Source organism: Peromyscus californicus, unplaced genomic scaffold, assembly GCF_007827085.1.
Source record: "Peromyscus californicus insignis strain IS unplaced genomic scaffold, ASM782708v3 Scaffold_24__1_contigs__length_46423439, whole genome shotgun sequence".
Taxonomy (NCBI): Eukaryota; Metazoa; Chordata; class Mammalia; order Rodentia; family Cricetidae; genus Peromyscus; species Peromyscus californicus.
In genome coordinates this window covers 43,348,832-43,376,278 of record NW_026294535.1, presented here as the reverse complement: position 1 = coordinate 43,376,278, position 27,447 = coordinate 43,348,832, and the positions used below count along the sequence as shown (strand labels likewise).

The 27,447-nt window shown below is 49.1% G+C and overlaps 1 protein-coding gene, 1 non-coding gene and 1 pseudogene across 3 annotated transcripts; 1 reads left to right on the top strand and 2 right to left on the bottom strand.

The window, feature by feature from the left end:
- Positions 1-78: 78 nt before the first annotated feature.
- Positions 79-27,166, top strand: Os9 (OS9 endoplasmic reticulum lectin). Of its 2 annotated transcripts, XM_052753532.1 has the most exons (15): positions 79-295; positions 707-883; positions 1,623-1,686; positions 1,812-1,888; positions 2,047-2,145; positions 22,202-22,412; positions 22,519-22,620; positions 22,797-22,894; positions 23,080-23,134; positions 23,994-24,082; positions 24,279-24,563; positions 24,765-24,954; positions 25,795-25,959; positions 26,109-26,221; positions 26,446-27,166. In XM_052753532.1, the coding sequence occupies exons 1-15, from the start codon at positions 134-136 to the stop codon at positions 26,569-26,571; spliced, it is 2,013 nt and encodes a 670-aa protein (XP_052609492.1). In that variant the 5' UTR covers positions 79-133; the 3' UTR covers positions 26,572-27,166. The 2 variants fall into 2 exon arrangements, with proteins under 2 accessions (XP_052609492.1, XP_052609493.1); XM_052753533.1 differs by lacking the exon at positions 25,795-25,959 and having other exon boundaries at positions 80-295.
- LOC128119869 (60S ribosomal protein L23a-like) lies at positions 12,406-16,680 on the bottom strand (annotated as a pseudogene).
- Positions 21,395-21,497, bottom strand: LOC128120131 (U6 spliceosomal RNA). Its single transcript, XR_008221780.1, has one exon. It is a non-coding gene; the product is annotated as a U6 spliceosomal RNA (small nuclear RNA).
- Positions 27,167-27,447: the final 281 nt, after the last annotated feature.

The following is a 27,447-nucleotide window of genomic DNA, read 5'->3' as shown; positions in this document are numbered from 1 at the left end:
TTACAAATGAGGATCGGTTACGTAAGAGGGATGGGCCGGGCAGCCAATGAGAGCTGGGGGCGCTAATGGGCGGGTGAGGCCGCTGCCAGGTTCGGGGCGGAAGGACCAGCTCCAGCTAAGACGGGAACGAAAGATGGCGGCGGAAACGCTGCTGTCCAGCCTGCTGGGGTTGCTATTGCTGGGGCTCCTGTTCCCTGCGCCCCTGACGGGTGGTGTCGGGAGCCTGAATTTGGAGGAGCTGAGCGAGATGCGTTATGGGATCCAGATCCTGCCGCTGCCTGTCATGGGAGGGCAGGTGAGGGGTGTGGGGGCGAGGGTCCTATGCAAGAGGAAGGGGGCGCACGGTAAAGGAGGAAGGGCAGCTGCGAGCCCGGCGCCGCCGGAGATGAGGGGATGGAGAAGAGGAGGTGGTGTTCTTGCAGTACCGCTGGGAATCGCGGGCAGACCCGTTCCCCTGGGGACCAGGCACCGGCAGGGGTGGGGCTTCCCGCTGTGGACGTCCCGGGTCACGGTGAAAGCACCCAGGCTGCCCGGCTGGGGAAGTGAGAGCGCCCTCAACTCCCGCTCCCCGCACGCAGCTAGCTGGAGGGCTTGCGGCTTGTTCTCTCTTCCGACTGGGCACTTCCCCAGGGTCTGAAGAGGGATCTCGTTGTTCTCGATCCCAGCCTCTGCCTCCCTGCCCCCCTCCCCGACCCTTCTTCCCCAGAGCCAAGCTTCAGACGTGGTGGTGGTGTCTTCCAAGTATAAGCAGCGCTATGAGTGCCGCCTACCAGCTGGAGCTATTCACTTCCAGCGTGAAAGGGAGGAAGAGGCACCTGCTTACCAAGGGCCCGGGATTCCGGAGTTGTTGAGCCCAATGAGAGATGCTCCCTGTCTGTTGAAGGTGAAAGGACCCGGGGTGCCGGGGTGGGTGGAAGGTAGTCTTGAACTGGAGTGCTAGGGAAGGAGTGCGTCCTGGGGGGTGGGGGGCTGTGGAAGTTAAGGGGCTACTGGTGTACTAGATATATTTACAGACAGGAAGCGTGGAGGAGCAAAGACTCCTGCATCCACAAATGACCCTTTGCTGGATGTAGGGAAGGATTACAATAAAAGATCTCAAAACAGGTTGAACCAAGATCAAAGTAATAAAGAGGGGCCGTGGTGGGACAGGAGGAGGAGGTGGTGGGACTGGAGAAGCAGGAGCCCACCCAGAATGTCACCGTCCGCCCCTGTCGCTCTTCATCTCAGGATTCCACTGTAGTTGAAGAAGTTCAATTAATACTTGAACCTGTGGGAGTCTTCATCCGAGAGCTTCAAGGATACCATGATTTCTTACCTTTATGGAGGGCGGGGAGGGACTCCTGTCTGTGACCCCAGGCTGGACCCCATAGCATGGTCCTGTCTCATCCCTCCCCTGACAAAAAGAAAAAGAAAGGGCACGTGTGGAAAGCAGTCATACTTTAGATGTGCGTCTCCAGCCATGGAAGGAGGACAGCTGTCCCTTCTCACAGAGTCTGGAGAATGAATGCGAGGGTAGAGGGGATAAGAACTAAATGGCAGTCTATATGTTTTGGAGCCAGGGGACTGTGGTTTCAGAAAGAAGGATTTTCATGCCCCCTGGTTATTTGTTTTTCAATCGTCAGACCAAGGACTGGTGGACGTATGAATTCTGTTATGGACGCCATATCCAGCAGTACCATATGGAAGGTGACTCTCTCTTACATTTCCCCCAAGCCTTCACCATCAGGTGTGGAAGGTGACCTCCCTCCCAGCCCTCTTCCTTCTAGACTTCATAGTGAGAATAATGTGCTTTACCGTGGCTTCTCTTACAGACTCAGAGATCAAAGGTGACGTCCTCTATCTCGGCTACTATCAGTCAGCCTTCAACTGGGATGATGAAACCGCCAAGGTGACAGGGGTTTGGGGTCAGGCTGAGCTGCAGTCAAGACCAAGTCCCCTGGGACCTGGAGTCCTGTGATCTCCAGGTTCCTGCGGGAGGTTGGTGCCGTTCTTCTGTGTTGTTTCCTTTTCTCATACCCTCTCCATCCTGCCTGATGTTTTCTCCAGGCCTCCAAGCAGCATCGGCTGAAACGCTACCACAGCCAGACCTACGGCAATGGGTCCAAATGTGATCTCAACGGGAGGCCCCGGGAGGCCGAAGTTCGGGTAAGACTCAAAAGAAGGAAGGAAAATGGTCCCCGACTAACAGTCTAACTTCTCTGGGAGGGAGGCAGTCAGGTTTCAGGCCCAGATCTAGTTGGCAGCTAGATGCCATTGTCTGGCTTTTCAGAGGTAATTTAATTCTGCATCTCCCATATGCTACCCTCAGGGCCTCCAGCCGTATTTAATCTTTCCAGCATTTCTCCTTACAGTCACCTGAGCTGTTAATGTCAGTATCTGTCTTTGACTCTTCATATCCTGGAGATAGCATTGAGGCGCTGGTCTTAACTCTTCTGGGAAAGTGGGAGCAAACAGGAAGCGCCTTCATGGGTGGAAGGGCCTGGTGTAGGGGATGATGCTAACACAAGAAATGAGTCTGAAGGAAGTCATGAAGGCAGTGGTTCTCAACCTGTGGGTTGTGACCCCTTTAAGGGATGGACAGGCCCTTTCACAGGGGTCCCATATCAAGATATTTTCATTACAGTTCATAACAGTAGCAAAATTACAGTTACGAAGTAGCAACGAAAATAATTTTATGGTTGAAGGGATCACCACAACACAAGGAACTGTATTAAAGGGTCGCAGCGTGAGGGAGGTTGAGAACTCCTGCTAAGGGGTGAGGATGAGAAGGAAATGGTCTCTTCTCTCTTCTAAGGATCTAGTAAAGTTCTCTTCAGGGAGGGGCGTGGTGGTGTGCGCCTTTAGTCCTAGCACTCTGGAGACAGAGGCAGGCGATCCCTGAGTTTGAGGCCAAGCCTGATCTACCTGGTGAGTTCCAGGATAGCTTCAAAAAACAAAAACCTCTCTTCAGTTGGGTATGGTAGTATATACCTGTAATCTCAGTAAGTTGGGAGGCTGAGGTGGGAGCATTGTGGGCTTAAGGCTTTCATGAACTACATGACAAAATATTGTACTAACAAACAAAAGAAAACCCTCTTTTGCCCTGTGGTTGGGACCCTTAATTCTCACCATCTTGGCCAATAGCCTCCTAAACAATGGTCCTTACCTCCTGGCCTATCGCTGAGTAGAGGCTGGCAGGGGGCAGACAGGCTGTGTGCAGAAAAGCTGCTCAATCTACCTCTACTAGCACTGGGTTTATGTAAAACAGATTTGCACAATCAATTGTGCACTAGTATTGGACACCCAACCCCAAGAGTGGGAAGAAGCATGCGATGTTAGCAGTTATCGTTGTATGAATACTCCCTCCATGCCGGAGTCAAGCTCTCGGTATGACGTGGACCGTCTTGCTCCATGTGAGGTGGGGTGAGCTGGCTCTACTGTGCTGCCGCACGCATCCGCCGCCACCCCTTCCGGGTCCCGGAAACCAGTCAGTGCTTCTACATCACAGAAAATCCAAATGCTTCAGCAGTGACTACGTGGTGCCGGGAATGGTAGGAAACAGCCAAATTCTGGATTTATTTTGTTATTTAATTTTTTTTTGGTTTTTTTTTTTTTTTTTTTTTTTGGTTTTTCGAGACAGGGTTTCTCTGTGTAGCTTTGCGCCTGTCCTGGAACTCACTTGGTAGCCCAGGCTGGCCTCGAACTCACAGAGATCCGCCTGCCTCTGCCTCCCAAGTGCTGGGATTAAAGGCGTGCGCCACCACCGCCCGGCTTGTTCTTTAATTTTTTAAATTAATTTTATATAAAAGAGTAGGTTTCATTATAACACTTAAAAGTACTTAAAGAAGAAACTGCTTTTATACTTTTTTTAAATGTGCACTGGTGTTTTACCTGTGTATATGTCTGTGTGAGGGTTTCAGATCCCCTGGAACTGGAGTTACAGACTGACATGAGCTGCCATATGGGTGCTGGGACTTGAACCCTGGTCCTCTGGAAGAGCAGCCAGTGGTCTTAACCACTGAGCCATCCCTCCAGCTGCTGTTTTAAAAAAATATGTAGGTGTGTGTGTGTGTGTGTGTGTGTGTGTGTGTGTGCCTGAATGAGTTTATGTGTACCATGTGTGTGCAGGTGCCCGCCCTCAGAGGCCAGAGGGAGTCAGATCCCCTGGGACTGGAGTAGCAGGCAGTTGTGAGCCCCCCATTCTGGGTCCTGGAAACCGAATCTGGGTCTTCTGCAAGGCAGTATGTTCTCTTAACCACCGAGCTGTCTCTCCAGCCCCTCACGGCATTTTCAGATGTGTGTATCATTGTACTTTGCTTATATCGGCTCCCCACCACGCTGTAGATCTATTCTGATGGTAGAACAGTGAGATGTGTTGTTGAGTTGGACATGCGGCAGAGTGAAGGATGGTTATGACCGTTTTATCGTCAGCAGCTGCAATGATAGAATTGCCGTTCATTACAGTGTGAAGGAGCAGGCTGGAGAAGGAAGATGGGTTGGGTTTGTGCGTATGGAGGTCAGAGGCCAGTCAGGCATCCCACTGGTGATCTGTAGTCGCAATTAGCTCTGTGATTCAAAACGAAATCTAGGATGGAGATAAAAATACGCATCGTATTTCTGTCACAGTGGCCTTGTCCCTCTGCCGGGAATGGTGTAGCGTTCTTGGAATGGCTGGCTGTGTTCCTCCATTCAGGTTATACTCGAATGATACCTTGTGCAGATACACAAACACAGGTCCCCTTTCATCCTGGTGAGCATTTATAGTGTTTTATATTCTTCAACGGCAGTATCATATGCTGACCATGGGATGGCTCAGTCCTATAATCCCAGCACTTAGGAGTCTGAGATAGGGGATGACTGCCAAGTTTGGGGCCAGCCTGGGCTCCATCGTGAGTTCTCGGCCATTCTGGGTTACAGAATGAAAGAAAGCCTGTCTCAGAAACAAACAAGACTATGTACCATTGCCTGAGATGCTCCTGTTTAACATCTGCACTAAAAAGAGCCCCTAAGAAGGGAGGGTCCATTCCTGTCCGGTTTCTCCCAGTTCCTGGGATGGTGCCCAAGTGTTCACTCAGTGAACAGAAGGAATGACAGAGTTCAAATGGTTGCTTGCTTGCTTGCTTGCTTGCTTCCTTCCTTCCTTCCTTCCTTCCTTCCTTCCTTTTTTCTTTTTGAGACAGGGTCTCTATGTAGCTTTGGCTGTTCTGGAATACTCTATGTAGACCAGGCTGGCCTCAAAAATCACAGATTTTCTTGCCTCTGCCTCTCAAGTGCTGGGATTAAAGGCCTGTGCCACCATGCCTGACCTCAAATGTTACCTTGGTTGACTCACCCGAAAGTCTGTTTCGTTCCTTCAGTGATTCATGTGCAGATAGCCACGTCCATGTGTGAAATCCGTTATCACACTTGATTGTATCCTAACATTTGGCTGTATGGCATCTTCCCCAGGCGTGAACACATGCCCTGTACCGTGGGATAGAAAGGTGACTGAGTCTTAGCCTTTGTCCTTAGGAGACAGGTGTTCACTGAACAGGGTGAAGCAGGATCAGTACCATTCCAGGTGAGGTGCGCACCACAGGAAGGCAGGCAGGGGAGCTAAGTGGGAGGTAAAAGGAAGGCCTACAAAGAAAGTGACCTTTGAACTGATCCTTGACACAAGTGTGGTCAGCAGGTCAGAGGGGAGGGAGGGAGGAGCGGCCCTGGCCGGGGGGGGGGGGGGGGGGGGGGGGGGGGGGGGGCGGGCGGGCAGGCAGGGCCGTCAGGTGCCGAATGGAGTCAAAGGCAATGGTGTGCTGTCGGGACGAGAGTCACAGGGATGGGAGGGCTCATCCTGAGGAAGGATGTGGGAGATGGAGTGGGCAGCTGTTAGGAGACAGGACATGGGTTTCCAGCGGCTTCGTGCTGGGAGCCAGAGACAGGGGACAGGCCCAGAGAGGGTGTAAGGAGTCGGCGAGGGAAGGAGTGAGCCAGGCACAGTGGTCGGGAGAATCTTGCAGCCGGACTGACTCACAGCCAGAGTGTTTCTTTATTGACACAGAATTCAGTAAGCAGGGGTACATTCATGTTGTTCCAAAACATAGGTCATATCATTTTTGTTTTTGGACGTGTGTTTCACTTCCTCTTGTTCATTTTTAGTCATCATTGATAAACTATGAGAGAGCAGAGTTATCTTTTCCAATCATTTTTCCTCAAGTTTGGACATCATTGATAAACAGATTATTTTTACTCATTAACCCCATAACCCAATTTTTAAGAATCTAGAGGCATATGACAGCCTGTTCTCAGGCCAATAACTCTAGTTGCTTCAAGGATGCTAGATCAAAAAAAAAAAAAAAAAAAAAAAAAAATCCAAGCCAGCCCAGGCAGATTGCCATGTCCCAGGCAGTGCATTACTAACTCTTTTGTTGTTGGTGGGTTTTGTTTGTTTGTTTGGTTTTTGGTTGTTTCGAGACAGGGTTTCTCTGTGTAGTTTTGATGTCTGTCCTGGAACTCACTCTGTAGACCAGGCTGGCCTCGAACTAACAGAGATCCACCTGTCTCTGCCTCCCGAGTGCTGGGATTAAAGGTGTGCGCCACCACCGCCCGGCTTATTAACTCTTAATGATCTGAGTGCCCAAGAAAAATCCTCAGACCAAAGCTGCTGCAGTTATTATTTAAATTCTTGCATAATACAATGTTCATATTTTATATCCTTATAGACTTTGTTTGTGGCAAATCCTGACATTCTCTTCTTTGGTCACATGACACCAGAGTGGCTATGCATGTGCTGACTTTTCTAAGATCTTGACATCTCATTCTTTTATCATCTTTCCATTTCATACCTTAATGTAAGTCTCTGTGTAGGGCAGAGGTAACTCCAGCCAATCTAACTTTGTTGCTGTACATGTCATGTAATTGTCTGAGTGTACAGTGGGAAGAGGCTTGCAATCTGATCTGTGGCCAACTCCTCTAGCCCACTGAATCTTTTTTTTTTTTTTAAGATTTATTTATTTATTATGTATACAGTGTTCTGTCTGCTCATATCCCTGCAGACCAGAAGAGGGCACCAGATCTCATTACAGATGGTTGTGAGCCACCATGTGGTTGCTAGGAATTGAACTCAGCAGTGCTCTTAACCTCTGAGCCATCTCTCCAGCCCTAGCCCACTGAATCTTGTTGACCTTTTTAAGTTTACTTTGTTTTGATTATGTTGTTCCTAAGTAAGTACAGGAACAGATGTTTCAAGAGTGTCTCATAGCCTCATAAAGAGACTTCTGGATTCTTGCCGGGCGGTGGTGGCGCACACCTTTTATCCCCGCACTCGGGAGGCAGAGGCAGGCAGATCTCTGTGAGTTTGAAGCTAACCTGGGCTACAGAGTAAGTTCCAGGACAGCCAGAACTGTTTCACAGAGAAACCCTGTCTCCAAAAACCAAAAACAAAAAAAAAAAAAGAGAGAGAGAGAGAATGAGAGAGAGAGAGAGAGAGAGAGAGAGAGAGAGAGAGAGAGAGACAGACTTCTGGATTCTTTATGTGTGTCACAACCTCCAAGGTGTAAGGAAGATCTTCAAGTAGATAAGAATATCTCCCTAAAAGCAGGAGAGGTAGTATGCTCAGGACTTTCCTGGGGAAATTTAAAAGCAATACTCCTGGGAGAAGGCATAAATGATATATGAGACATTTTCCATCAATCCAGTATCCCCAAACTGTACAAATATTAAAAGTCTCCCAAGTATGCAACAGGTGGAGATGAAAACCAAAGGTGACATGGCAGCCATCATGTGGCTCAGCTCTGCTGGATCTCTGTCAAGCAGCTGTACTGGCCTTATGACTTCTGCCATTCCATTTAGATATGGCTGTGCCAGCTCTGTTCTTGGGCTGAGCTGGAATGCCCATGAGACAGTAACAAATAAACAGGGTGATGAGACATGTTCGCTCTGGCTTATAACCAACAATTGAGCGATCAGTTAGGTAATATGGTAATCCAGATGAGAAATAAAGATGACCCAGGGGTGAAAAGCAGACTTCTGGAAAGGGGGTTGGAGAGAAAAGTCAACAGCATAAGAGGAAAGATTTGAGAATGATTCTTGGGTAGATGGTGGGCAGAGGAGGAGCGTGGCAAAGGGAAATGGTGAGTTTGGTTTTCCATGATACTTTCAGTGACTTTCAGGCATGGGTGGGAGCAGAGATTTCCAAGAGAAGGAAGATCTGGAGATCTGGAGAGATCAAATCACAGCCAGGGAGTGATCCTCATTGTAGATGTGGAAGCCATGGGTGTGGATAAAACACACTGATGAAATAATTGAGAAAGTAGGGTAAAAGCTGGACGTGTTGACTTGCACCTGTAATCCCAATATCCTAACCCTAAAGCTGAGGCAGGAGGATCAAGATTTGGAAACAAGCCTGGAACAGATGTCTGAGGAAGCCATCATAGCATTCTAGAGAGCAAGTAGAGAGAGAAACTTTCCTAAGAAGTGGCCTCAGAAAGTGATACTGTGACACAGGACCCAGGAAGGACAGATTTCAAGGAAGGACAGGGCCATGGTGTTGACTACATCTTAACTACATCAAAAAGGAGGAAGACTCAGCGGCCGTGGGTGGTCATAGTCATTTAGTAAGATCCAGGCAGGTATGTGGTATGAAGGGCACCGGGTGAAAGTGTGAATCCTTTACTCCCTGTCACCCTGACCGGCCCTGGAGTGTGACAATGGTCATTGGTGATCTCTCCTGAAGCAGTGGTGTGTGCCTAGGCTATGGAGTGAGACTCTATCTTAAAAAATAAACGATGATGATGATGATGATGTAGTGTCTGTGGAGCTTGAGATCTGGTTTAGCAATATGGGATTAAATGAAATTGGATCCCGATCTCAGATATTTATGATTCTAGCAATATCACAGGCTGGCTTTTCTTCTTCTTAATTTCGACAAGCCTCAAACAGAGCGGCTGCTTCTGGGAGGACCGATGTTACTTTGAACCTCTTGCTGCTGTCATTGTTTTGGCCTTGGAAAGAGGGTTTTTGAGACAGGGCCTTGCTATAGAACCAAGCCCGCCCTCAAACGTGGGATCCTCCAGTCTCTGCCTCCTGGGTTCTGGAATTACAGGCATGCACCTCTACGTCCAGTCTATGTTCTGTTTGGAGGGGGGAGTTAAGATGCCAGTGCACAGTAAAACCTAACCTCTCCTCCTTCTAGAGAGTGCAATGGACCTTTTCTATGTATTTTTATTATAAATATACATACATCACAGAAAATGTACATTGTTGGGTTTGGACTTTTTGTTTGTTTTGTTTCAAGATAGGGACTCTCTGTGTAGCCCTGGCTGTCCTGGAACTCACTCTGTAGCCCAGGCTGGCCTCGAACTCACAGAGATCCGCCTGGCTCTGCCTCCCGAGTGCTGGGATTAGAGGCGTGCGCCACCACACTTAGGTTTGATGTTCTGGTGCTCATTGCTGCCATGGGGGTCATTGGGCAATGTACAGGTTCCCTGGGGAAACAAGAAACAGAACCATGTGCTGTAGGAACACATGTCCTGTGAATGAGTCAGAGCCATTGCCCCTGTATTTGGGACCTGCCTTTGCCTGTAGAGGCATCCTTTTAATGTCTTACTATTTTTATTGTGGGAAAGAATTCATACTACCCAAGTTACCAATCTTACACTCACGTGTACAGCGTGGTGGCACTGGGTATATTCCCAAGGTATACCCGTGGTTACTGTTTCCAGAACCTTTGCGTCATTCCCAACAGAAGTACTTCTCCATAAGTGGTAATTCCCCATTCCTCACTTCCCAGCTTCCTTCTGCTTTTCCCTGTATGGATATGCCAATTCCATACAGTACCTCATGTGCCTTAGTCAGGGTTACTATCCCTGCGATGAAACACCATGACCAAAGCAAGTTGGGGAGGAAAGGGTTTATTTGGCTCACACTTCCACAGCACTGTTCATCACTGAAGGAAGTCAGGACAGGAACTCAAGCAGGGCGGGAACCTGGAGGCAGCAGCTGATACAGAGGCCGTGGAGGAGGGCTGCTTACTGTCTTGCTCACCATGGCTTCCTCAGCCCAGGGATGACACCTCCCACAATGGCCTAAATCCTCTGCCATCAATCACTAATTAAGAAAATGCCCTACAGGCTTACCTACAGCCTGATCTTATGGAGACATTTTCTCAATTGAGGTTCCCTCCTCTCAGATGATTTTTAACTTGTGTCAAGTTGACATAAAACTACCCAACACATCATCCAAGTAGGATTATAAAATATTTGTTCCAGTGTATTGTTTTCAACCATGACATAGTATTTATGGAGATCTATTCCTTTGGTGGCTTCATGTTCCACCTTCTGTAGATATCCCACGTGTCTGCTTGTTCATTTGCCACTGGGTGCACACCTGAGTGTCACCACTTTGAGCTATTGTGAGCAATGTGGGTGCATACCTGAGTGTCACCACTTTGAGCTGTTGTGAGCGATGTGGGTGCACACCTGAGTGTCACCACTTTGAGCTGTTGTGAGCGATGTGGGTGCACACCTGAGTGTCACCACTTTGAGCTGTTGTGAGCGATGTGGGTGCACACATGCCCGTTTGACTGTGTTTTCAGGGTTTGATTGGTCTCTACCTAGGAGTGGATTGGACTGCTGCATTTGTTTAGTGTTTAAGGATCTGCTAACATGTTCTCCACAGCAGTTGCCTCCTTTCACATCGCTCTGGCAATCCTGAGGGGCCGGACGGACTTCCCTATACTTTTCGTAATACGTTTTTTTTGTTTGTTTGTTTGTTTGTTTTTTGTTTTTCGAGACAGGGTTTCTCTGTGTAGCTTTGCGCCTTTCCTGGGACTCACTTGGTAGCCCAGGCTGGCCTCGAACTCACAGAGATCCGCCTGCCTCTGCCTCCCGAGTGCTGGGATTAAAGGCGTGCGCCACCACCGCCCGGCTTAGTTTTTGTCTTTTGATACAGGGTCCCGCTCTGCGTTCCAAGCTGGCTTGGACTTTACGGCAATCCTTCTGCCTCCATTTCCTGGCTCATATTTAATTTTAAAATATGTCTTGCTCTCACATAGGTCGTAGATAGGAACGTTTACAAAGTAGAGACCAGGTTTTCAGGATGCTATGTTCTCACCAGCCTGCTCCCCTATCCTTGAGGGAAAGCTCTTGCTGGCTTTTTATGATGGAACCCAGGGCCTCTCAGTGGTTAAAAGCACTGACTGCTCTCCCAGAGGTCCTGAGTTCAATTCCCAGCAACCACATGGTGGCTCACAACCATCTGTAATGAGATCTGGTGCCCTCTTCTGGCCTACAGGGATACATGCAGGCAGAACACTATATACATAATAATAAACAAATCTTTAAAAAAATAAACAAAAAACAAAACAAAACAAAACAGGGCTTTGAGGGTTAAAAACAACACCTTTTTGTTGGGGGCTGGAGAGATGACTCAGATGACTTTACTGCTTTTGCAGGGGACTGGACTTGATTACTATTCCCACGTAGCTGCCCACAACCACCTGTAACTCCAGTTCCAGAGAGACTGGCGCCCTCTTCTGGCCTCCACAGGCACTCGGCACCCTCGTGGCACACATACACAAACATTGTCAAAACATACATGTAGAATGAAAATAAATAAACTTTTTAAACCTTTTTATTTATCAGAAAGAGAGTGTGTGTAAGTGTGCACACACACACACACACACACGTGTGCCACAGTGCGAGTGTGGAAGTCGGGACTTTTGAAAATCTGTTCATTCCTTCCACCATGAATTTCAGGGATCAAATTCAAGTCGCCGGACTTGCACAGCAAGAACTTTGACCCACCGAGCCGTCCTGCCAGTCCACAGAGACTCTTAAAATGTGCGTCTAGGCATGTATCTGCGACCGTCTCCACTCAGTTTTTCTGTTACACATCTGCACCTTCATTTCTCTACACGGTTCCCTATGGAGGGGTTTGTGGGCTGTCTCCCACCTGTTATTAACCGGAGTTGCTGCAGTGAGCAGTCTTCTTGTACCTGTAGAGCGTACGCAGATTGTATTCCTGGAAGGAGACTTGTGTGGTTTGGATATGTGCTGCCAAATTACCCTACTTAGGAGCACTGCTCTCCTCAGCGTGTAAGAACGCCAGTGTCTGTCTCCACAGCCCTCCTGCTGCCAGCCTGCTGTATTTTTAAACTTTTGGAGTTTGGCTAATCATTGACTATGCATCAGATAAAGAATTCTTTCTTAGAATGGTTTCATTTTGCATTTCTCCTAAGAAAAGATGTGTAGGCCGGGCGGTGGTGGCGCACGCCTTTAATCCCAGCACTCGGGAGGCAGAGCCAGGCGGATCTCTGTGAGTTCGAGGCCAGCCTGGACTACCAAGTGAGTTCCAGGAAAGGCGCAAAGCTACACAGAGAAACCCTGTCTCGAAAAACCAAAAAAAAAAAAAAAAAAAAAAGAAAAGATGTGTAAGCTTACTTGTCTTTAAGAGACTCTTGTCAGCCAGGCGGTGGGGGCGCACACCTTTAATCCCAGCACTCGGGAGGCAGAGCCAGGCAGATCTCTGTGAGTTCAAGGCCAACCTGGTCTACTGAACAAGATCTAGGACAGGCACCAAAACAACACAGAGAAACCCTGTCTCGAAAAACCAAAAAAAGAGTCGCTTGTCTAAGAGTCACTTAGCAGAGGCAGGAAGATCAGTGGTTTAAATTAGGAGTTCCAGGACAGCCAGGGCTACATCTCAAAACAAACAAGAGTCTTGTATCCCCTTTACACTTTGTTTTTTATTTGTTTTTGTTTTTCAAGACAGAGTCTCGGGGGTTGGGGATTTAGCTCAGTGGTAGAGCACTTGCCTAGCAAGTGTAAGGCCCTGGGTTCGGTCTCAGCTCCAAGAAAAAAAAAAAAAGACAGGGTCTCTCTGTGTAGCTCTGGCTGCCCTGGAATTCACTCTGTAGACCAGGCTGGCCTCAGAGATTCATAGTCTGCCTCTGCCTCCAGTGCTGGGGTTAAAGGCGTGCGCCACCACCGCCCGCCTCCTTTACACCTTTCTTCTTTGCCCGTTTTCCTGGTGGCTGGTCTGTGTGTGTGTGTGAGCGACCATCCTGTTAGCTTTGTAACTTTCCCCCGCCGTGGTCCTGAGGATTGAATCTGTGGCTTTGACTTCCGGTCCACCTATAACTTCCTGAGCAGAATGTCTCCCTCACTAATTTCTAGGCTCTTCTTTTCTAATTGTGCATTTAAAGCTATTCATTTTGGTCAGAATACTGTTTGGCTGCATCCTCCAGTTTCAATGTGTAGTATGTACCTTTCCAGTATAATTTCTTTTTCTTTTTTTAATTTTTAAAGGTTTATTTATTATGTATACAGCATTTATGACAGCAGGCCAGAAGAGGGCACCAGATCTCATTAGAGATGGTTGGGAGCCACCATGTGGTTGCTGGGAATTGAACTCAGGACCTCTTGAAGAACAGACAGTGCTCTTAACCGCTGGGCCATCTCTCCAGCCCCCGATTTATTTTTTTAATTTTTTTTATGGTGAAAAAGTATATTTAGAATTAGCCAGCTGGACTCAGTTTAGATGATCCCAATTTTGTTGGCAACATCATGATCAGGAGCCACCCGAACATACGCCTTCTTCTCTCCATCAGGCCTGATGAGGGTGTTGACTTTGGCCACATCAGTGACACAGAGTTTCTCCACAGTCTGTTTGATTGGTGCTTGTTGGCCTTGACACCCACAATGAGCACAAGTGTGTTGTTGTCTTCTGTCTTCCTGGCTGACTCAGTGGTCAGGGGAATTTGGTGATGGCATAGTGACCAAGCTTGTTTCTCCCGGGCGCGCTCTTTCGAGGGTATTTGGGCTGCCTCCAGAGCCGCAGGGTCTTGGGCCGCCAGAAGGTGGGTGATGTGCAGATCTTCTTTTTGTGGCTGTGGACACCTTTCAACACCGCCTTCTTCACTTTCAAGGCCTTGGCTTTGGCTTTGGGAGGGGCAGGAGCTTCCTTCCTAGCTTTCGGTGCCATCTTGGCGAAAAGCATTGTCAGTACCATTTCTACCTCGCTTCGGAACTCGGTTCTTAGTGTCCGTCTAATCACGAGTGTTTTGCTTTTGATGGCTTTGCCTTGGTTTGAGAGGCTATTGTTTGTTTTTGTTTCTCTGAGACAGAATCTCACTGTGTCACTGTGGCCTCCAGTGCTGGGATCAGAGACGCGGCAAGATCGATGTTCTCTTCTAAGTTATTTGCGGTGTGAATGGCTTTTTCTGTTGAGACTTTTGGTATTTGTGTGGGGTTGGCCATGGTCTTTTGCTTCCCTTTGTTTACAAAATGGGTTGTTTGTTCCCCTGCAGTGAGCCACAGTGACAGGGAACTGGCCACTTCCTGTCAGTCCAGGAGCTGCTTTGGGTGCTGCCTGGTGCTGCTGTTGAACCCAGGTGTCTTACTCTTTGGCCTTTTCTTCCTCGTCCTTCCGGTTCAGGAAGCTGCCTATTACATTTCACATGCTCAGTCTGCAGGTTCATACTCTTGGCAAGAAGCTTGCCTGTCTTGTTGTTTACAACACCAACAGCATGCCGGCTGACACGGTAGATCCGGGTTTGCCGTGGGGACCGTATGGGGCGTCCCTTGCTGAGCAGTTCTTGTTCCCTGTTCCCTTTGTATCTATGCCACCCTTCCTGTAGGTTCACATATATGTGGCCAAAACCCAACTCTGTGTGTTCTCAAAAGTCTGGAGGACTCGTAGTGGGTGCCTCTCCCCGTTCCCTTTGTGTTTGCCATTTGGGTGAATTACCAGGCTGGCCCAGCAGGCACCCTCCTTGTGCGACCTAAGTCCAGGCTTGCACACTGAGGCCTCACTAACGAACCTAAGGCCACACCAGACAGCACAAGCTTGAGTTTTAGGTTAAGTGGACAGGCACGCTCACTTCAGTGTGAGACCCGAGACACAGTGGATGCCCTGGGCATCTAGACTTCCTGGATGACCCCATGCAGTGGCTACTGGTTCTTTGGGGGTTTTAGCATAGGATCTCATGTAGCTTAGGCTGGTCTTGAACTTGTTATGAAGCTAGACTTGACCTTGAACTCCTAATCTTCCTCCCATGTCTCATGTGCTGGGATTGTAAGTGTGTACCAACACACGGTTGCTTTTTAGAGGATGTTTGTGTTTGAAGTGTGGTTTCTCTGGTTACTCACTTGGGTATTCTCACCAGTGCTGGGCACAGTGACTGGTCACTTGTAGCTTCACTATTTGGAAGGCTGAGGTGGGAAGATCTCTGAGCCTTGGAGTTCAAGGCCAGACTGGGAAGCATAATGAGATGTCATGCAGTGTTGGAGATCAAACCCATGCTAGGCCAGTCACTGGCCTACATCCCTAGTCTAAGTTACCATCTCAAAACAAAACTCCGCTCGTATCATTCACATTTCTAATTTCATGCCAAGTTAGCCAAACATTATTACAAGGGGAAAATTCCCACACAGTATCAGATTTGGTCATTGTAATTCCTCCTTATTGTTTTAAGGCTATTTTAGTTTGAACTTAACATGATTTATAGGTTTCCAATATTGAACCAACCTTTCATTCTTGAGACAGTCAATTTGGTCATGCATTATCCCCACATTCCAGAATCTCAATATATATAGCAGATACTGGCCTTGAACCAACCTCGGCTTCCCAAAGGCTGTGATGACGGACATGCATCTCAGTTTGTTAATCTGAATGTGGATGTGCACTTGCCATGGGGTGTGTGTGGAGGTCAGAGGACAAGCTCAGGTCTTGGTCCTCATCTTTTATCTTGTTTGAAATAGGGTATTGTAACAGGCTTTCTTTTGAGCCATCAACCAGCTCCCAGATCACGACATGGAGACTTCTTAGTATTGAATGCTCAGCCTTATTGTAGCTCTTATTTCTGGCTAGCTCTTTTTCTCTTCATCGCGTTTTGCCTGGGGACTTTTTAACCTTTCTTTCTTTCATTCTGTATGTCTTACTTTCCTACTTGGCTTCTGGCCTCTGGCCTGTCCCTCTCTTTCTCCCTTGGTCTCTTCCTATTTATTCTCTCTGCCTGCCAACCCCCCCATCCCTCTCCTGCCTAGCTATTGGCCGTTCAGCTTTTTATTAGACCTCTCAGGTGCCTTAGGCAGGCAAGGTGGAACAAATGTATCACATCTTTATGTCCTTAACAAAGGCAGCATAAACAAGTATATCACATCTTTACATAAACAAGTGTATCACATTTTTATGTACTTAACAAAGGCAGCATAAACAAATGTATCACACCTTTACGTAAACAAATGTAACACATCTTTCCGACCTTAACAAAGGCAGCATAAACAAATGTATCACATCTTTACATTGTTAACAAAGGCAGCATAAACAAATGTATCACATCTTTACATTGTTAACAAAGGCAGCATAAACAAATGTAACACATCTTTGCCTGGTTAAAATTCTATTGCACAACAGGCTTCCTTTGACTGATGCTTTGCATGTGGGGCTAGCTGGCTCACAAGCTTCCAGGGACTCTCCACCCCCCATCTTGCTGTAGGAGCTTTGTGTGGGTTTTGGGGATTTCCAGTTGAGGTGCTCACCCTTGTATGGCAAATGCTTTACCCACTGAGCCGTCTCTTCAGGACTTTTGTGGGTTTGCTCAGGAGCAATTCTGACCTGTAGCAGTCCTTCCTGGTGACCTCCTTGTAAGTTTCCAGGTGTCCCTCTACCATTCTGTTGATAAAATTATGCTAACTTCAGGAAAGTTTAAAAAAAGAAAGGTCAGGGCTGGAGAGATGGCTCAGAGGTTAAGAGCACTGGCTGCTCTTCCAGAAGTCCTGAGTTCAATTCCCAGCAACTGCATGGTGGCTCACAACCATCTGTAATGAGATCTGGTGCCCTCTTCTGGCCTGCAGGGACACATGCAAACAGAACACTGTATAATATAATTTAAAAAAAAAAAAACATAATAAATAAATAAATCTTTAAAAAAAAAAAAAAAGAAAGGTCAGGGCTGGAGAGATGGTTCAGTGTCCGGTGCCTGTGGGAGGAGGGGCTTGGACCTGCCTCAACTGAATGTACCAGGCTCTGCTGACTCCCCATGGGAGACCTTGTCTTGGAGGAGGTAGGAATGGGAGGGGGGTTCGGGGGAGAGGTTGGGGATCAGGAGGAGGGAGGAGAGGTGGATCTGTGGTTGGTATGTAAAATGAATAGAAAATTTAATAAAAAAAATTTTAAAAAAAGTTCTTGTTGCCAAACCTGACAGGCTGGGTTCAGTCCCCAAGACATGATAAAGGAGAAAATCAACTCCCATAGTCTGCCCTCTGACCTCCACCCACCCACCCACGTGCATACAGCATCATGCACACACACAGTAAAAAAAATAAAATTTTTTAAATAAATTTTTTTCTTTTATTTTTCTTTATTAAGAAATTTTCTACTCACTCCACATACTATCCACAGATGCCCTCTCCTCCCTCCTCCCACCCCCCCCAGCCCTCTTTCCCAAGCCACCCCGCATCCCCACATCCCCCAAATCGAGGTCTCCCATGGGAGAGCCCAGCACACTGAGCCTAGGCAGGTCCAAGCCCCTTCCCACTGCACCAAGGCTGTGCAAGGTGTCACACCATTAAATAAATTTTTTTTAATAAACTCAAATAGTCTCACTTTTTCTGTACTCTCAAGACCACGTATGATTCGAGTTTTTTACTCTTTGAATGTTTTCTAGAATTAATCTGTAAAGTCTTGACCTAGGATTTTGTTACTTTGTGTTTTGTTTTGAAATTGAGTTTCACTGTACAGTGCTGGCTGGTCTGGGACTTGCAGTGTAGACCAGGCTAGCCTCAAACTCACCAAGATCTGCCTCCTGATGAGACTAATGGTATTTGTGATGTGTTCTTTGTCTGAGGTTTCCTTTATTGGGAAACTTTGAACTACTGGGTTGGGTTCCCACCCCCACCCCCCACCCCCCCCCCCACCCCCACCCCAAGCTGGGATTGAACCCAGGTCCTGAACATGCATGCTTACAGACCAAGCAAATGCTTTACTTCTGAGTAATGCCTCCAGCCCTTGATTCATTTTTTCTTTCTTTCTTTCTTTTTTTTTTTATATATATATAGGGTCTAGATATATAGCCCAGGCTGGCCTTGAGCTCACTGTAGTCCTCCTGCCTCATCCTTCTGAGTCCTGGGATTACGTGTGTATGCCACCACACTTAGCTCCTGATTCGTTTTCTTTTTTTTTTTTTTTTTTTTTTTTTTTGGTTTTTCGAGACAGGGTTTCTCTGTGTAGCTTTGCGCCTTTCCTGGAACTCACTTGGTAGCCCAGGCTGGCCTCGAACTCACAGAGATCCGCCTGGCTCTGCCTCCCGAGTGCTGGGATTAAAGGCGTGCGCCACCACCGCCCGGCTCTGATTCGTTTTCTTTACTAGTTCTAGGAATATTTAAATTTTCTACTTCAACTTGGCCTAGTTTTTTTGTTTGTTTGGTTGGTTTGGTTTGTTTTTTGTTTTTTTTTTTTTTTTTTTGAGACAGAATTTATCTGTGTAGCTTTGGCGCCTTTCTTGGAACTCACTCTGTAGCCCAGGCTGGCCTCGGACTCACAGAGATCCGGCTGCCTCCCTCTGCCTCCTGTGTGCTGGGATTAAAGGTGTGCTCCACCACCACCCGGCTGCTAGTTTTACTGATATGTTTTTTGATATTTTTCCATTTCGTCAGATTTTTCAGATTTGTTAATGTACAGTTGTTAATTATTTACTTCTATTTTGTTTTAGTTTGGTTTTTGAGACAAGATCTCGTGTTGCTCTAGCCCTCCTTAAACTCACTGTGTAGGAGAAGATGGCCTTAACTCCTGATCCTCTGACCTCCACCCCCCAGGTCAGGTGCCGGGGGAACCGGTGGCGCTTACCACCATGTTGACTTTTGTAATCCAGCTCATCCCATCCCTCCGTCCCTCCTGGTCACGTTGGCTTCTCTGTAATTATCAGCAGCCTGTTGCAGGTTTTCAGTGGCTTCGGGGGATTTGAACTCACATTCTCACACCTGGGCAGCACTGCTGGCCTGCTGAGCTGTTCCCACCCTCACCTGCTCAGACCGCATTCTGCTCCCGCGCCGTGGGAGTCCTTTCCATCTTCCTCCTCCTCTTGAGTTGTGAAGATTCTTTCCTTTCCCCTTTCTCTGCCCACACGTTTCAGTAAGGAAACCCCTAGTCCTTTGTTTTAATGCTTTGTTCAGGATACTCGTTGGTTGGTTGGCCTGTTTTTTGAGACAGGCTGGCTTTGAATTCTGGACCCCCGTCCCTGTCCTGATGGAGTCGCAGGTGTGTGAACCCACACCTGACTCTTCCTTACAGCTCTGTCCACGGCAGTGTAGCCAGTGTTCCCATGTGTTTGCAGTTATGTAGTAAATACCCCAGTGCACATGTGTCCATTGTCTCACCTCCATTACTGTGCTAAATGAAATCGTTTGCCCCCAACCTTTATTATGACAAAAGATTGTTTCATATGTATGTTTCCTATAATTACTTAAGTATGATCTGACTTATTTAATTTTTTGATTATTTATTTACTTATTTTTGAAACAGGGTCTCACTGTGTAGCTCTGGCTGGCCTGGAACTTACTACATAGACCAGGCTGGGCTCAAACTCACAGAGGTCCTCCTGCCTCTGCCTCTTTGAGTGCTGGGATTGAAGGTGCATGTCACCATGGCACACTACACCATCATTTTTTAATGTCTTCCTAATGAGGCTTTTCTCCCCTTCTTCCCTTGCTGTGCGCGCGCGCACGCGCACACACACACACACACACACACACACACACACACACACACACACACACCCGCCAGCCTTCCTTTCTTGTGCTAGGAATTAAACCAGGACCTTGTGCATGGTAGGCCAAATCCTACCTCCGAGTTATGCCCAGCTCTGCCAGAAGGTTCTTCTTCCAATATCTAGGTTTACGATTTATCTGTTTTGGGGGATGTGGAGAGCTTTTTCAGACACTTCTCCTGTAGCCCAAACTATCCTTGACGTCCTGACCCTCTTGCCACTTCCTAAGCTCTGGGATTACAGGTGTGGCTTATCTTTTATCGATTTCTTGTTTAATACGTTGCAGTCAGAAAAGTGCACCGTTTAATTTTGAGTCCTCTTAGGTCTGTTGAGTCTGGTTCTGTGGTCCAGTATACATACATCGGTGTTTGGACATGCATGCAGAGGACACATGGTCACGCTGCCTACTATTTTAGGTCATGATTTTCAGTTGTGTTCTTCCGATCTTTTGTGTCTGTATTGATTTGTCTCCTGCTGTAATATCAATTTGTTTATTATTTTTAATTAGTCTCCAATCTATGGGCTCTTTATTCATCTAGTTCACTAATATTTATGAAGTCCTCTATGTCATGGACTTTGCTAGTTGCAAGTGATATTTCAGTAAAGAACAGATAATAATTCACTCAGTAAAGTTGTGAGAGACAGGCAATGGCAAGATAAAGAATGTAGGATGTTAAAATTAATTTCATCCCCAAAGGCTTGTGTTATAGAGTGACATTCTGTAGTATTTTATCTGTATGATATTGATACAGTACAGTAGCTTTTTTGAGTCACATTTTATTTTTCATCTTTCACCCACACCCCCAGCCTCCTGTTTTTATGTTTTAAATGTGTTCTTCGAGCAGTATATTGTTCATCTTTTTTTTTTAAATTAGTCTGAAAGTGTCTTTGTTTTTTTTTTTTTTTTTTTTTTTTTTTGAGACAGGGTTTCTTTGTGTGTATTCTTGGCTGTCCTGGAACTCGTTCTGTAGACCAGGCTGGCCTCGAACTCACAGAGATCCGCCTGTCTCTGCCTTCTAAGTGCTGGGATTAAAGGCGTGCGCCCCACCACCCAGCTCTGACGGTGTCTTTAAGTGTTGGGACTTTCTCTCCCTGCTCAGGACTGAACGTTGGCCCTGTGCTTGCCGGCCGGTGCTCTCCCAGGAACTTCATGCATCCCTGTTTAACCTTCCGAGGTTTAACCATTTTCCAATCCCACCAGTGGTCCGTGGGATTTTCAATGTCTTTATCCTGGCCAGGGCTTGGCGTCACCTTCCTCACCAGAGCCCTTGTAGTGGGTGTGGGGTGGCATCTCCTTGTGGTTTTGATCGGCACTTCCTGGACGGTGTTTCCGTCTGTTTGTTGATGATTTCTCTTCCCCGAAGCAATGTCTGTTTAACTCTTTTAACATGTTCAAATTGGATTATTAATCTTTTATTATTAGAGTGTAAATGTTCTTTCTTCCCTTCTCCTTTTCCTTTTTGTGACAGATCTTGCACTGTAGCCCAGGCTGGCCCTGAACCTTAGATTCTCCTGCTTCAGCCTCCCCAGGGCTGTGATCACAGCAGCTCCTATCTCTGAGCTCACTTGGTTGATTGTAGCCCAGGCTAGCCTTGAGTTCACAGCAATTGTCCTGCATTAGTTTCCTGAGTGATGGGATTATAGGTTTGCTCTACCATGTTTAAACACACTTAAAAAAATGAGGAACACTTCATGAATCTGCGTGTCATCCTTGCTCAGGGCCATGCTAATCTCTGCATCGTTTCAATCTTAGTGTGTGTGCTGCTGAGCTGAGCCCCACTTTTTTTTTTTAATTTACTATTATGTGAGTGAGAGTCCGTGCCACAGCACATACACGGGTGTCAGAGGACAATCTGTAGGAGTTGGTTCTCTCTCTCTACTGTGTGGGACACTGAGGATCAAACTCAAATTGTTGGGCTTGATTGCAAACACCTTGACCCACCGAGCCTCTCACCAGCCCCCACACGCCATGTTTATACAAAGCAAGGAAGAGATACAGAGATTGATTGCCTGTCTACAGTTAATTGCCTAATTTCTCTTCCGTTTTTCGCCTCTTACCAGCTGGTCACCTGAGCAAATGTCTTAATTGCATCGTTTGATAAGTTTTCATGTCTTGGGCCACAAAGCTGGGGTGCTAATGCCTTTCACTGTTGTTTTGTTTTTTTTTGTTTTTGGAGACAGGGTTTCTCTGTGTAGCCCTGGATGTCCTGAACTTGCTCTGTAGACCAGGCTGGCCTCGAACTCAGATCAACCTGCCTCTGCCTCCTGATTGCTGGGATTAAAGGCGTGCCCCGGCCTAGCATGCTAATGCCTCTCTTCCTGGGTCTTTGTGACAACCAAATAATCAAATCTATGTAGCATGTCACATGCCCAGTGTGTGCCCAGTGTCTGGCATAAGAACCTCTTAGCGGAAGGCAGTGCTCCGGGAACCAGCGGTGGCCTGGTGTTTTATGACCGACTCTCCTTCCTGCCCTGCTACAGTTCCTTTGTGACGAGGGCGCAGGTTTATCTGGGGACTACATCGATCGCGTAGACGAGCCCTTGTCCTGCTCCTACGTACTGACCGTTCGGACTTCTCGGCTCTGCCCCCACCCTCTCCTCCGGCCGCCAGCCAGCGCTGCTCCACAGGCCATTCTTTGTCACCCGGCCCTGCAGCCCGATGAGTACCTGGCCTACCTCCAGAAGCAAGCTGGTAAGTACACACTGGCGTGAGGAGAGCCGGGGAGAGACGGGGATGGGGGCAGGCGGGCACAGCGTTGGGACGGATCCCTATTCTGTTTGCACACTTTTTCTGGTAGAGTCCAAGCAGCATGAAGAGAAAATCACAGACGAAGCTCAAGACACAGATCACCAAGTGTGGAGTGAGACCAAGTCTGCTGGAGCACCCCCAAAGAAAGAAGGTAGGGTGTGCTGTTGACCATCCCTGAGCTTACTGTCCCATGCTGACAGGTAGACTCCAGCCCATTGGCAACCAAAGAGGGAGTGTTCCTCCTCCTCCTCCTCCTCCTCCTCCTCCTCCTCCTCCTTTCTCCCTTCTCTCCCTTTACTCACATTCCCTCTGTTCTCTATACCCCAGATGCCAGCCCAACCAAGGAAGAAAAAGAGTCAGAGTTCTGGAAGACGCTACACGAGCCAGAGGAACAGGCTGCTGGAGGAGAGGAGGCACGGGCAGAGGTGAGAACCGCCTCCCAGCCACCTCTGAGGAGCCTGGACTCAGGCTTTGGGATGGGATGGGTAGGGTCCCTCAAGCTGAGGTCTACGAGGCGACCTCTGTGTCTAGGGATGAAAGGCCATTGCTTGAGGAGCATGGAGGGTATAAACAAGTCTTCATGCCTGAGTCTGCCCTTTCTCCTCATCAGGAGCAGGACCTGAACCCTGAGGCTGCAGCAGATCCAGCTCCCAACCCTCCTAATGGTTAGTCAACTCTGTCTCCTTTAGTCCTTAGGTGGGGTAGAGTGACGCTAAACACTCAGAGGTCAACATCCCTCCCTCCCTCCCTCCCTCCCTCCGTTTCTCATGGTGCCAAGAACTGAGCCCAGACTCTTGCACATTGATGCTCTACCACTTAGCCATCCCCCTGGCCCCATGAGCTCACTTTGGCTGCCTCAGCCTCTTCCTGAGCAGCAGCAGCAGGACCATGCACGGAGGTCAAAGGGCACTGGGGCTCCACTGCTCCCTAACTCTGCATTCCCGGGCGATGTCATGTAATGTCAGTTTGCTCTAGAGAGTTGGGAGGGTGAATGGAAATGGATCTGTGCTTTACAGTAGAATGCCTAGAACTGAGAAGATGCCAAGTATCTGTAGAAAGCAGGATCCGCCGGGTGGTGGTGGCGCACGCCTTTAATCCCAGCACTCGGGAGGCAGAGCCAGGCAGATCTCTGTGAGTTTGAGGCCAGCCTGGGCTACAGAGTGAGATCCAGGACAGGCTCCAAAGCTATACAGAGAAACCCTGTCTCGGAAAACAAAAAACAAAAACGAAAGCAGGATCCACTGAAAAGGAGCCCTTAGCCCTGAATCTCCTCCACGGTCCTGAAAACTAGAGTTCTGAAAAAAAAAAAAAAAGATTCAGGTGCTCATGAAGACGGAGGGACTCCGTGCCTTGGCATCCATGCGGCTGCCGTGAGCCACCTGAGGGGTTTGTCGGCCTCTCCTCTCAGCTGCCAGCCCCTCCCTGAGGCGGAGACCGTGGTCGCTGCCTGTGGTGCCTGTCCTCGGGCATCAAGAAAGGACCTAAAATGCAAAAGGCCCACACCTCCTCTCTCTCCCGTCTCAGATTTTCAGAACAATGTGCAGGTCAAAGTCATTCGGAGCCCTGCAGACTTGATTCGATTGATAGAGGAACTGAAAGGCGGGGCGAAGAAGGTAAGGACCCGTGGGTGGGACCCGCCTCCCGCTTTACGGGGACAGACCGGGGACAGACCGGGCCCAGCAGGGCTGGCTCCCATCCCGCCCTTCCTGTGGCCGCCATTACCATGTTCTGCCACTGTGGAGTTGTACCACACACACCTGTTACAACTGAAACCTCCAAACTATCCATCTCCTCCCCACCCCGACCCAGGGGAAGCCAAGCACAGGCCAGGAGCAGCCTGGAGATGACGCCACGGAGACTCCTCAGAGGGAAGCAGAGCTGAAGGAAAAGGCTGATGGACCTCAGGCTGTTGTGGAAGACGAGGAGGAGGAGGAGGAGGAGGAAGAGGAGGAAGAGGAGGAGGAAGATGAGCGGCAGTTATTAGGAGAGTTCGAGAAGGAGCTGGAAGGGATGCTGCTTCCCTCAGACCGAGAGCGGCTCCGCTCAGAGGTTAAGGCTGGCATGGAGCGAGAGCTAGAAAATATCATCCAGGAGGTGAGCAGCAGCTCTCGCTCACTCGTGTGGCACTCCTGTGGCTGCCACAGATGCCTACATCTGTGGTGCGGGGCAGGACCTCCCAAGGTGGTGGCTGTTCCTTCAGCTAAAAGGGGGGATGACAGAAAGGACTCTCCTGCAGAGCGTGCCCCTAATCCCTGTCCCCAGACCGTTAACTGGCACCTTCTTTGGGCCTTCCAGACAGAGAAGGAACTGGACCCAGACGGGTTGAGGAAGGAGTCGGAACGGGAGCAGGCGATATTGGCTCTGACATCCACTCTGGACAAACTCATCAAGAGGCTGCAGGAAAACCAGAGCCCAGATGTGGTGCAGAAGCACAAGAGAAAGAGAGTTGTCCCTCAGAAGCCTCCCCCGTCACCGCCCCCTACAGGTGAGCGCAGTCCATGGGACACGAGTCTTGTTTCCAGAGGGCACAACCTTCCGTGCTCCCTCCTTGGGAGCTCTGCTCTCAGTGCTAATGTCTCCCTCCACGGTCCTCTCTGCACGGACACCTCAGAGTCTTCCTTCAGAAGAGGCTGCCTTGGTCTCTGGTTTGCTCTGGTGCCCGCTGTCCTGCCTGGCATGTAGGCAGTAACTAAACGACCGTGAGCCTAGAAGCTGAAAGCACTCATTCATGAGGAAGGGGCTCTTCACCCACCTCCCTGTCGGTGGAGGTTGGGGAAAAGGAGACAGACCGTTTGGGGGTTTCCACACGAACATGGTGGGGGTGGACAAACAGTGGCGTGTGTGGTAGCACCAAGAAAGGCTCCAGCTCTCAGTGTGAGTATGCAAGCCCACTGGCATCAGCCACCAGCCACCAGCCCGGACACACTTCAGTTATTCTTTCTTGCATCTCCTTATGTTCATTTCATGGAATTCTACTGGTGTGGAGAGAGAAGGCATTGCAAATAGAGCATTCCAGTTTCAAGCCTCCCATCCCACCCTTCTGGTAAACACTGAAAGATTTAAGTCTCAGCATGTGGAAAACCAAGCCATGGCTTTCCAACCTGCTCCTTAAAGCAAAACACTGCTTTCCTAGAGAGGACGGGAGAGTGACGGGGCGATGTGAGGAGGCTGCTGTTGGGGAAGGCGTGATTTTTAACCCTGGATCACACTCATGGGAGAGAGAGCATCTACCCACACCAGCCCACGGCTTAGAGAGGCAACCCCCCAGCTCTCCACCCTGGAGTCACAGCTCTGCTTTGTGTCTCCCTGTGTCTTCCCCTCTAAGAGGAGGAGCCTGAGCACAGAGTCCGGGTCCGAATCACCAAGCTCCGTCATGGAGGCCCCAATCAGGATCTGACTGTCCTGGAGATGAACCGGGAAAACCCACAGCTGAAACAGATCGAGGGGCTGGTGACAGACGTGCTGGAGAGGGAGGGGCTCGCGGCCGAAGGTGGGCCCTGAGGGAGGGCAGGGCTTGCCACAGGAGTGGCCGGGCTGGGTCAAGGTGGACTGGTGACCTCCGGCTGGGGACCTGGAGGGCAGGGGACCCTCGACAGCGCCCAGCCTTCCCCTCCTCACTACCCATATTGCTTCTTCCAGGCAAGATCGAAATCAAAATTGTGCGACCTGGGGCTGAAGGTAACGAGGAGGATACGCGTTGGCTGACGGATGAAGACACAAAAAATCTTAAGGAGATCTTCTTCAATATCTTGGTGAGGCACCCCACCCACGTCCTGGGCCCCCAGCTCACCCCTGAGATCAAGGGTCTGGTCACTCCAGCCGTCCTTTGCCAGCATCCCGATGTCTCACCCCGTGCGGGAGGTTGTATCCCCAGCCCCTGCCTCCCACCGCAGTCTCGGGACCCCCCAGATCCTACAGCACAGGACTCCCCTCGGCTGTAGGCAGCACTTCCGGCTCAACCCCCCTTTCCTCCCAGGTGCAGGGAGCCGAGGAGGCCAATAAAGAGCGCCAGCGACAGAAAGAGCTGGAGACCAACTACCGCCGCGTGTGGGGCTCTCCAGGCGGCGAGGACACCGGGGACTTGGAGGAGTTGGACTTCTGAAACCAGCACTGCCAGGCTTTCCAAGGATTTTAGAATCGTCCTGATTGGCTCTGCCTCCTCCTCGTCTCCCACCTCGGGGCCCCGGAGGCAAACGGGCAGGTTGGAGCCCAGCTCTGGACTTCAGGGGCCCAGCCCCGAGGGTGCGAGGGTGTGTGGGGGCCCAACAAGGGAGAGCCACCCTAAGGCCTCGCCAGGCCTTTGGGCCCCGGGCCCCAAACATGCCTTCCTTTGCCTCTTCGGCTTTTCCTGTCCCCTGACTTCTTAGCTCTTACCCCATTTTTACCCAGAGATGTGGTAAGATCTCGTGAGCGGGGCATGGTGGGAAAAGCAGTTAATCAGACTCCAGGAAAGCAGGTCCCACCCTACCCCACCCTACCTCGATGCCCTGTTGCTGTTGAGAGCTGCTCGCCCCCCTCCCTTGGATTTTCTCCTTCCTGTCCCGATATCTGTGCTTCTGAGTCAGGAGCCCTTACCTCTGTCACTGAGGGAATAGGAGACCTTACGTCTCACCTCACACACAATCCCAGCAAAAAGGGTTGGATGCGGAGCTACCCACCATGTTCTGCAGGTTTCTAAATAAAGAACTGGACCATCAGTGCGTCGTCCTTTGTAGGGGACGTTTGGTGTCTTTTCAGGATGGGAGACACATACTTTGATCCTGTTTGCTCTACCTCCCCCACCCCCAGAGAGCATCCATGTGCCTGGGGTACACAGGCAGAGGTTAGGTCAGCCGACAAGCCCACCAGCCTGGAGAGAAACGTTGTTCTCTTCTTGGTAAACTGACCAGGCACGGGCCTCCAGAGGACTGAAGGAGCCCAAGTCTTTGCACAGGACAGCACTTATCTTACACACGAGTGTCAGAGCTCTGAAGGATGA

Coding starts and splice junctions, on each gene's coding strand:
- Os9 (XM_052753532.1), top strand. CDS start 134: ATGGCGGCGGAAACGCTGCTGTCCAGCCTGCTGGGGTTGCTATTGCTG. Junction 1,687..1,811: donor CCAGCAGTACCATATGGAAG/GTGACTCTCTCT, acceptor CTTCTCTTACAG/ACTCAGAGATCAAAGGTGAC. Junction 23,135..23,993: donor AGCTCCCAACCCTCCTAATG/GTTAGTCAACTC, acceptor CTCCCGTCTCAG/ATTTTCAGAACAATGTGCAG.